Source organism: Thamnophis elegans, chromosome 11 (assembly GCF_009769535.1).
Source record: "Thamnophis elegans isolate rThaEle1 chromosome 11, rThaEle1.pri, whole genome shotgun sequence".
Taxonomy (NCBI): Eukaryota; Metazoa; Chordata; class Lepidosauria; order Squamata; family Colubridae; genus Thamnophis; species Thamnophis elegans.
The window spans coordinates 46,905,182-46,916,127 of record NC_045551.1 but is presented as its reverse complement, the minus strand read 5'-3'; the positions used below and the strand labels follow the sequence as shown (position 1 = coordinate 46,916,127).

The following is a 10,946-nucleotide window of genomic DNA, read 5'->3' as shown; positions in this document are numbered from 1 at the left end:
AAAAAAGAAAAGAAAAGAAAGGAAAGGAAAGGAAAGCCATGTGAAAATAACGGCCTTACAATGGTCACAGAAGAAATGCACAATGCTAACAGTTTTCCAAATACTACTGATTGGTTTCCTCACAAAGAGGAGAAAGCCGCCGCTTTTTCTTAGCTCCACTTCAACAAACAACAGCCACACAAAAACCCCAACCCCAGGTTTTGTTCTTACACAAAAAAAAAAACCCTCGACAGTCTAAACGCTCCCACTGCAGGACAAAAAAAGGGAGAGAGAGCGAGCGAGAGAGCGAAGGGCGCTTTTCACCGTTTCCCTCCCTCTCTCTCTCTCTCCCTCCTCATTTCCCATTTCCCCTGAGAGAGATTGGGGGGGGGGGAGAGAAAAGGAAAAGGAGAGAGAGAGGGATCTGGAGAGTAAAGGAGAAGGGAGGAGGAGGGGAAATTGTCAACGAATTAATATCAGGCTTTGAAAAAGGCAAGAAATGACCTTTTGAGGTGCGTCGTTTTGAAAGGAGAGGGGAAAGTGAAGGTGAAATTATAGAAGTTTTCCAAAAAGCTCCCCCTCCCTCGCTAGGCCAGGGAGTGGGGACGACGAAGTCTTCTAGACTAATTCAGGGCAAATGTTAGAAAAGACCCGCCACACGGAGTCTCCCACGGAGGCCACCAGGCCCACTTGAAAAGCAATGAGTGAGATCTTTCCAAGCCTTTCGGGGCCCCTCTCTTCTCTCTCTCTCTCTCTCTCTCCAGAAAGCGAACGTTTCGGAATCTCAGCCACTTGCGGCGTTCTCTAACGGAATGTAGGGGTTCTCGGACGTTCTCTTGTGGAATCCTCGCCTCCTCGGCGTTCTTTCCGGAGAACTCCAGCCTCTTTCGAAAAGGGGCCCGGAGAGAAATCCCAGTGGCATTCCGGACGGGGAGAAAGAGAAAAGGGGAAAGTCTCATAAGAAACAACGTCTGTTTTTTTTGGAGACAGAGATTTAATTCCATTTTTTTTTAAACGACAACGCGTGGTTTGGTCTACGAGGAACACGTGGATTTTAGGGTCTCCCCGCGTTCTGCCTCGGAACACGTGGTTGGACGGTTTGTTCAAGAAAAAACCAACAACCTTGACCTAGCTCTGAGACAATCCTATATATATATATATATGAAAATGAATGAAAGAAAAATCTTTATTGGGTGTTTTTTTTTTTACTCTAGGAAATTATAACCGTCGAGAATTTGGCCCCTTTCCCGAACGGAATGCAAAAGGAAAAGTCACAACCGGCAATTCAGATACTAACTAAACCGATTCACTTTTTGCAGCGCTACATTTAATTAAACGGGAATAAGTCAGGCTCCATTCCCTTGGACTTAGTGCCGAATGAACATCTAGCGAACCTCGTGGTTTAATTGAAAATAAACTTTCCTAATAACATTTTCATGGAGCTGCCAGGCAACGCCTACTGGACAGAAAATAAAAAAGATTTCCATTTGGCTGTAATCCGGAGTAAAGCTTTCCTGCTGGAGAAACTTTTACCTTCTCTGCAATACACGAGACCACAAAGCGGGACTGGGGACCGTGACCGTGTATGTGTGTATGTGTGTTTGTGTGTGTGTGTTGCAATTGTGTATTATTATTGCAAGCCCCAATGAATGCAGTGGATTTACTTTCTAACCCGCGCAGACTCTCCTAAGGGCAGCAAGTTGATTATCTGAATCCGTTTCTCTTCTCTGCCGAGGTTTGATTCTCCAGCCCCGAAGGGGGATTAGAAACGCCACTTTAGCAGGCGCTGGAGAGGCGTTTGCGGGACAGGCGGGCAAAGGCGCTCGCTTCACCACTGGGAGAGTCACTAATACCCGGGCGGGAGGGAAGCGGGGGTCCAAAGCAACAGGTTTGCTTGCATTATTAGTGCAGTGGGCAAGTGGAGAGCAAAGCTCAAGAAGCCTGTGAAAATGGGATTTCTAGAGATCATCGAGGGGTTCCCTGTAGAGAAAGGATGGCCTCCACCAAGAGGGTGGAGGTGGAGACAGGATTTAATTAACCGTGTCAGGGCTAATTACCCCTGGACTGTCCGAATTAATTTTGCATAATCTCTCCCAAACCATATGAATTCACTGAAGAACCTGCAAAAAATAATAATAATGCGGGAGACAACAGAAAGGGGGCCAATCTAATGAGCTGTGCTAGGCCACGAAACATTCCTCCAAATCTATCTTCGCCCCCTCCTTCCCCCTCCCGGCACCAGCACCAGTTAACGTGCACCTAGGGGAGAGAAAGTGTGTTTTGCACGCCCAGGGAAGACGATGAAGGGAAGCAGAAATCCTTCCCAACAGGCGCTGGTGAGAAGACCAGACCAACTGCACAAATAAGAGCCTGCCCAGTGGCCAGGGCTTTGCCCTTGAAGTCTTGATACCCTGTGGGTCCTCCCACTTGCCTGAATCAAACCTCATGAATCCAGGGGCTCTGCCACTCTGTTTCCCACAGGGATGAAGAACACGTTAGGTCCCCACCAAAGGCTTTGGAACTTCAGGAAGATCCTTCCCCAAATAGGCCACTGTCTCCCTGGAGAAACTTCCTGGCCCTCTATCCTTTGCATACTTCCCAGCAAGTATGCAAAGGATAGCAGCCTGAAGTGCTATGGGAGGACACCTCTCTTCCCCGGAGAGAGGCCAACCTGACAAAGAAACCAGTGGCAGAATCCTAGACATATTTTCACTTCTGTTCTGGTTTCAAGGACCCCATACACCTGTCCTTCAGGGCTTCACACTGGTCGGATAGTTGTTGTTTGTCTTTTTAAATCTTTTGGGGCCTAACCCTGAAGAACCCACAGAAAGAGGGAGACCTCTTCAGTCCAGAATAAAGTTCTTTGTGAAAATAAGAAACCACCCCAAGACACCTGAATTAAATCATGCGGGTTTGTGAAGCTCTTTGATAGCGAAGGGGGGGGGGGGGAGAGCAGTCAAACAAGTTTTTGCTGCGAGGAGATTCAGTGGAAACCAGCCCCCTAGTTGGCTGTGTATCCAAGGGAGCTCGTGAAGGCTGATTCTTTTTAATCTCCCTTTCTCTTTTCAAATGATAACAGAGGTATTGGATTTTTTTAAAAAAATCGTTCTTTCCCATTCACAATTTCAAATGGGATAAATCAGGCAACAATGGTCTGATTTAGATTTCCTAGTCAATCCATTCAAAAGTGAAACAAAGCCCGCCTTTGGAGTATACCTTACATTTCCCCCTGGCCTAGGCAGGTAAGGGCAATTGAGATTAGCATCTTGTAAGTAACTCAACAAGAAATAGAGGATTTTCTCTTTTCCCTGCTTCAGGCTTTTATTTAAACTCTTTGTTCCAAAATGAACAGAGTGGTAAGTCGGAGTCTAAATTGTACAGATATAGTTTAGACGTCTAATTTTAAATTAGAGCACACCAGCAAAACTCATTTATACACGTCAAATGTTAAAACCAATACTTAAAAAAAACCTTTTTCTTTTCTTCAAAAAACTTTATATTACAGAAGGAGAAAGAAAAGAAGAATGAAAGAAAGAATCCCTAAGTACTGTTTAAGCAAGTTGAATTTCACAAACATTAATCCAAATATACACATTACAAAAGTAAAAGAAAATTGCTGCGATGGAGGGAATTTGTTTAAAATGAGCTCGATTCCTCCTCCAAAAAAATTCATTATTTGCAACTGAATATTTATGCTTTTGTTAAAAAAATAAAGATTTCTCCCACCCACCCAAGCGGAGCGACTGCCAATCACAATGAGAACACCCGGATTTTTTTTTTTTTAAGGTGATGGAGTTAGGGAGAGGGAAAAAAGGGGTAGGTGTTTTGTCTTGAACACGCAGGACTGAGATACAGTGACATCATAATAAATATATTATTTCCCTCAAGTGGGAAGTCCGATTTTTTTTTTAAAAAAAAAAGGAAAGAAAAGCCTCGAACTCAAATGGCAACAGGGAAAAGTGACTCGCAGTTTGGACTGATTCGCAGCCGTCTGAATCTGACTTGAGACGGGAGGGTGAGCCTTACGGATTTTATCCCCCCCGCCCTTCCTTCGTCTGCTCGGAAGCAAGTCTCTTTGAAGGCAGCCAGACCTAGCAGCATCGAGCCAACGTGGGCGTAGGATGACAGCCAAAACCCAAACCCAGAGTTTTCAAATAATATAGCCTTAGACTAAAGTTCTCACGGACAGGTATACACTTTACAAACTTCAGGTGAGATGCGCGGATGGCAGGAGGAAGGGGAGCAGCCGTTTTCTCTTCTGGGGAGAGTGAAGCGCCTCCCTTACTAACTTCTCTGTCTTGTAGGTACGGGCGGGGTGGCGATGCAAACTCTTTTTGCTCAGTAGCATCCAGATATGAAAAGAAAACCTCGTGAATACGTCGGGACTGGGGGAAGAGGGGGGGAACCTGGCTAGCATATACTCGGAACTGCGGGTCAGGATAGGACGTGTGTTGGGGCGGGGGGAGCGAAGGAGAGAGGAGACGAAAGCGGGCATGTGGGGGGGGGGTCATGGAACGGAAAGCAAAGCAACACCCAAGGTCGTCGGAAGCGGGTCTTGCGGTTGGCAAGGCGGGATCTTCCCGGAAAGGAAAGATCGAGGAAGCAGCGACTTCTAGGCCCCTCCAGCCGTAGCGGGGAGTTAAGCCGGGAGATCACCGACGTGGGTTCCCGTCTCAGGAGCTGCAGAGAGGGCGAGCCAAGCGCCAGGCTGCGGGTTTCTCGCGGGGAGCCAGGCAGGACTGACGGCCTGCGCTCTCTCCTTGCGCCTGCAGTCCGGGCCCCGCGAGGGCCGCCCAGCTCTTCTCGGCCCCGGGCTCCTCATCAGGGGGCTGATTGTCATAGGGCCGCGGCGTAGGCCGCCGCCGGGTAAGGGTCCAGTTGAGGTTTGCCCATGCCAGGCAGCAGGATGTAGGCCAGGGGCGGCTGGAGTCCCGGGCTGGGCCAGCCGCTGCAGTTGCAGGGGATCATGTAGCCGGGGTTGCCGGGGGACGGGTGCGAATGACTGTGGCCTCCGTTGGCCGCGGCGGCGGCCGCTGCAGCTGCGGCGGCATGGAAAGCGCCTCCAGCCGTCGGGTAAGCCAGCGAGGAGGCGGCGTAGGGCAGTCCAGCCGCTGAACCGCCGCCGGAGCCCGCCGAGGTCGAGATCTCTGCCATCTTTGAGCCCAGGTCGAGCAGCGAGTAAGGGCTGCCCGCAGCAGCGGCTGCGGCGGCTGCTGCAGCCGCCGCGGCGGAGGGAGGAAAGAAAACGCGGGCGGCCGCAGCGGCGGCGGCGGCTTTCTCCGGGTTGGACAGGAGGGCTTCGTGGCCGTGGAGGGCGCCGGCTTTGAGCGCCGGGTGATGCGGCCCGAGGGGGTGGACGTGGGGGTCGCCGACGTCGGACAAGCCGTAGGAGACCACCGGGAAGGCGAACTTGTCCTTCTTGAGGAGCGTCTTGGGTTTCCTCCGCGGCCGGTACTTGTAGTCCGGGTGCTCCTTCATGTGCATGGCCCGCAGGCGCTTGGCCTCGTCGATGAAGGGCCGCTTCTCGGCCTCGCTCAGCAGCTTCCACTCGGCGCCCAGCCGCTTGGAGATCTCCGAGTTGTGCATCTTGGGGTTCTCCTGGGCCATCTTGCGCCGCTGCGCCCGCGACCAGACCATGAAGGCGTTCATGGGCCGCTTCACGTGGTCCGCCGGCTTGGCCATGCCCGCAGCGGCAGCGGCGGCGGCGGCGGCGGCAGCAGCGCCCAGCCCGTCGCTGCGAGCCACCCGCAGGAAATCAATGGTGGCTGCGGGGCCGGATCCGAAGTTGCCTCCCCCACCCTCCTCCTCCTCCTCCTCGCGGGCGGGGGGCGATCCTCGCACCGTCGTCTTGGCCTCCGCTCCTCTGCCGTCGAGGCTCTCCGCCCCGCGCCCTTCAGGGAAAGGCGAAGGTAGCAAAAAGTTCCCTTTAAAACTCAAGTCCGCCCGGTCTCTGCCTTGCTCCCAGCGGGGGAAAGGTGTTCGACAGCCGCCCAGACGAGAGCGCCGCCTCCGCGAGCAACGAGAAGCGGAGGAAGCCGACCTTCGATCAGGCCGAGGGGCCGGGCGACGTCGGGGAAGCTGCGGCTCAATCCGGGGCCAAGTCAATCCAGTTTTTCAAAGGTAGCCCAACACGGCGGCGTCCCGTCCCAGGACGGCTCCTCTCTTTCCCTCCAAACCGGCCGAGGTGCCGCTCGGCCGGCACCCTGTCCGCTTCGCTCGGTGCAAATTCCCCAGCTACTGGGAGAAGCCGAGGAGGCGCCCTTCCCCGCCTGCCATGGCCGAGTTGCCCTGGGAATCCGCCGAGGAAGCCGGGCGCTCCTCCCCTCCGCCTGCTCCCCGCTTTTCCTTCCGGATTCCCCGCGGGATTCTCCCGGGCACCGGCCGCTGCTTCGCTGCCCGCAAAGGGGGGGGGGGAGAGCGATCGTCTCGGCCGCCAAGAAGGAATCGCCGCTCCTCTCTCCGCCGTCCTGTCTCAGCCTCCGCCGCAAAGTTGCCGCAACTTTCTCTCGCCGATCCTCCTCCAGCCGCGCCGCCTCCCCCACCTCGCGATGGCGGGGCTGCTGGGGCCGAAGGTGGGCGGAAGGGCGAGAAAGTAGAACTTTTAAAGGCGGAGGAAGCGAGCGCTTCGGGAAGGGCAGGCAAGGAAGTCCGCGGCCGTAGACATTTCTAGCGCGATCTGGGCGGTTTGTTCTCCGGCTGCCTCCGCCAGCTGCCTCCGAGAAGCGGCCGCTGCGCGCTCTCTGTTTGCAAAGGCATTAAGCTTGCCTATTTGATGCATGGCCAGCGTGTGTATCTCAGGGCAGAGGAGGGAGGAGGGAGGCGGAGGAGGCGGGGTGACAGACTAGTGAAGGGGCGGGGCCGCCGGAACCCCTGGCTCCTCCCCTCCTGTCCCGGCTCCATTGATTAAACGTGAGCGCATTTCCGCCTCCCATTCAGGAAAGCGCAGGGCGGGAGGGGCGGGGAGGGAGGCGACGCTTCCCTTTGCCGCCTGGACAGTCGGGCGCATGCGCGGTTCGCCTCGTTCGCCTTGTAAGACCCTCGTTCTCCGCTTCCGCGAGGTTTTCCTCTTTTCAGCCTTTCGACTCGCGGCCGAGGCTGAAACCAGGGAAAAGTTCCTGGGTGTCCCGTCCAGGCCCTGAAAACGGCCGAAGGGAGTTTGGGGATTGGGGGATGGGTGTGGGGGGCGTTTGGAGGATGCTTGCTTCGGTTCTCACTTTCTCTTTCTCACTTTCCCTCTCCCACTTTCCCCCAGCCAGACTGCCGCGTTTTTTAAGCAGGCGGCGCGGAATCCCCGCGTTCCGGAAGAAGCCAAGAGTTGATGCTGTTTAGGTCAAGTCCCGTTTGGCGGAGTCCAGATGGACTTTGTCCGCTATCAGCCTTCATCAGGCGGTGGAAGGGTCAGATTTATCTCTCTTTGTGGCTCGAAGGCAGAAGTCACCCAGAGTCTTTTAAAGCAGGGGTCCCTAATCCCCCACCCCACCCTGGGCCGGGAGATCCAGAAACCGGTCCACGCAAACCAGCGAAGCCTCATCCAGCAGGCAGTACGTGAAACTACGCTCTCCACTCTGCGGGGGAAAAAAACCCACTCTCTCCACGGAATTGGAGTTTGGGGGGCTGCTGGTCTAGGGGAAAGGTCGGAGATGAGACACCCAGAGTCCCGTCCGTTGGCGATGAGACGACAGGCAGCTTAGAAAAAGGGGTGGGGTGGGGGCTGGGCAGGGAAAATAAACGCTTACTAAGCAAATAGGAAGGCCCCGCCCATTCCCAATATTTCTCAAGTGCAGAGCCACGTCGGCTCGCCTGTCCTGCCACTCTCGCTCGCCCCGTTAGTGGGCTCGGTGGTCCTACTTGGCTCGTCCGCTAGAGACCCCGTCGCGCCCGTGCGCCCGGCTTTAACTTACCCTGGCGAGGCGAAGAATCATCGGTGAAGGGTGGGAGATTTCGGAGAGTCCAGACGCGGGACCTCCCTCCCACCCTCTTTCTCCCTTTTTGGCCCGCAATATCACTAACTGGGATAAAAGGAAGCGGCGGCTGCGTGGTGGGGAGGGGATCCGAGCCAGCCCCCCCCTTCCTCGGAGGCTCCCTGGGAAGAGAGAGCGGCCGAGGCTTACAAACGCTCAGTTCGAGGAATGAGCCAAGCGCGTTTCTCCTCCGCTTCTTCCCTGCGTGGTAACCTACCAGGGGTTTCCCTTTTTTTTCGACTTACTTGCCACAAACTCGGGTGAAAACTCTGAACTTCAGCTTGGAACAATTTGAAACCCTTTCTCTGCCAACGAGGGTCCCCTAAATATGGATGACCACCTTGGATGTCCAGTCCGTGTTAAAATAAGACAAACCGCTTATTTGTCTTTTAGAATTTAGGCTACATCAAAAGGCGCTCCGTGCACGGATTTGCACCTTGCACTCTAGCCCCGAGTTGGTTTAACTTTGGTTCGCACAGTGCGCTAAGCCCTCCCGTTACGAAACCCCAATGGCTGGGTTCACATAACAGGCTAAATCTACACCACCCCAATAACCAGGGTTAGGACAGAGACAGAATGAATATCTGGATCTGCTACACCAAGAGAACTGACCCAAAGGTGCTTTTTCAAGAGGCAACGGCACTTTCTGTTTTTTCATTGAAGACATTTGGCTTCTCATCCAAGAAGCTGAAGAAGCTAAGAAGCTTCTTGGATGAAGAAGCTAAGAAGCTTCTTGGATGAAGAAGCTAAGAAGCTTCTTGGATGAGAAGCGAAACGTCTTCAAAGAAAAAAATAGAAAGTCCAGTTGCCTCTTGAAAAAGCACCTTTGGGACAATGACCTGGATGACTGAGAATCTCCATAGACATTAACAGGCTGAGCTAAACATCCCCAAAGATCAAATACAACGTCTGAGCCAATCTGTGTGCGTTAACAAACGTGTCCGGGACCACGTTCTCTGGCGCTTTCATTCCGACGACTGTACAATCTAGTGTCAGTTGAGATGTCTACCTCATCCGTTTGCCTATCCCGTGAGAAGGGTACTTTTGCCCGGCAGTCCCGAGACCCTTGTGAGTTGAGGGGCCGAACGATGCTGCCCAAACGTGTCCTCAGCTTCCCGAGGGCAGAGAGTAGGAAGCGTCCGATCTGAAGTTGCTTCCGGCCTTTTGGAAACGAAATTAATTAGGATTAATTTTTATTAAGAAGGACTTTATGGGGGTTGAGTGAGATCGCCCAGGTGTAGTTAGAAAAGTCAAATTGGTCGCCACGACTGTGCGATTCGAACCAGTGGTGAAATTCAATTTTTTTACTACCGGTTCTGTGGGCGTGGCTTGGTGGGCGTGGTGTGGCTTGGTGGGCGTGACAGGGGAAGGATATTGCAAAATTTCCATTCCCACCCCACTCTGGGGCCATCCAGAGGTGGCATTTGCCGGTTCTCGGAACTACTCAAAATTTTTGTTACCTGTTCTCCAGAACCCGTCAGAACCTGCTGAATTTCACCCCTGATTCGAACCTCTATTCGTGTTTACATACAAAGCAATTTCCACCCCGCGGCCGTGACCGCCATTTTGACTTTTTTGACCTACCCCGGAGCAGCAGCAGCGACGCCTGAGCCCGCAAAGAGGATCTTGTCGATGCTGTGGATCCCCAGTGCGAAAAGTTTTCGGGATCGGTCCCAGAGCGCCAATTCAAACGCCCTCTTTTGTCCGCCGAAGAAGCCCCCTCCTCACCCACCCACCCACCCCGCCGACCCCTTTCCCTCCACCGACCTCGACTCCGCGGCGGGCGGAGAAATCCGCAGCCCGTACTTTCCTAGGACTTTTCCCCGTACAGGGGCATCGTGTCCAGTCTCACTCTTTGCCCCCCACCCCGCCCCATTCCCCGAGACTTTTAAGAGTAGCCCTCCGACCAGGCAGAAGGAGGGAAGAAACCTTAGAAATGCCCAGAATAGTATAAGAAACCACGGAACGATCCAGGGTTGGGGAAGAGGGGTGGTGGTGGTGTCAATTCTATTGGAGTCCAAATCGGGCTCCTCTTCCTGCCCCACTTTTTCCCCCTCTGAGACCCCCCCAGTCTAACCCAGATGGTAACTTTCCAAGGAGGCTTTTCACGGAAGCTTGCAGCTCCTTTGAACCTCGCGGGTCTTCTTGGCCCTCGAGAGACGGCCCTGAGATCCAAGGTGGACTCGGATGACGGAATCGTCAAATAGTGTTATGAACTGTTTAAAAGGGGGGACTTGGCAGCTCGGGAGCTTTTAGGGCTGATTTTTAGAGCTGGTTCGAGGCCCGACAGGCTGTCAAGAACCACCGATTCTCCCGGGTGCCCGAGCCAAGCTTTCCGCGAGGAGGAGGGGGGTTGCCAGCTGAGAAGATTCACCAGATCCTTCCCGGGTCTCCTCTGGGGAACGGACGTTAAACCCGGCTGCTTCCCGCTTTTAACTTGGGCCCGTTTAAGCCGAAAAAACAGAAAATATGCCTTTTATTCGGTATCCAGCCCAAGCGTTAGGAGCGTGCTGCGTGGTGTGACTTAACAAACCGGAGATCCTTGGATATGGAATTCTTTATTGGCCAAGTGTGATTGGACGCACAAGGAATTTGTCTTTGGTACTCTCAGCGTACATAAAAGGAAAAAAATATATTAATCAAGAATTATAAGATACAACATTTAGTGATAGTCATAGGTTACTAATAAGCAATCAAATTATACTAGGAAACAAAACAATATAAATTTTAAAGATACAAGCAACATGGTTATAGTCATAAGTGGAAAGAGTTAAGTACTAGAAAAGAGATAGATACTAGGAAGGAAGAGAAGAATAGAGGCAGAATAATATTCCCTCTTTATTCATTTTTACAAGGGTGGGTTGTTGTTTTTTATGGGGGGGGCATGTAGCGGCTTCTGGGGTGCCTTAGAGAGCCTGATCCGCCTCTCTTTGCTGAGCGGGGAGGAAAGAGCTATCCATCCCGAGGAACTTACGGGTCGGCTAATTCCCTCGCTCCGAGAGAGGG

The 10,946-nt window shown here is 53.2% G+C and overlaps 1 protein-coding gene across 1 annotated transcript; it reads right to left on the bottom strand.

Moving 5' to 3' along the window:
• Positions 1 to 3,303: 3,303 nt before the first annotated feature.
• Positions 3,304 to 6,747, bottom strand: SOX21 (SRY-box transcription factor 21). Its single transcript, XM_032226136.1, has one exon. The coding sequence runs from the start codon at positions 5,659 to 5,661 to the stop codon at positions 4,816 to 4,818; it is 846 nt and encodes a 281-aa protein (XP_032082027.1). The 5' UTR covers positions 5,662 to 6,747; the 3' UTR covers positions 3,304 to 4,815.
• Positions 6,748 to 10,946: the final 4,199 nt, after the last annotated feature.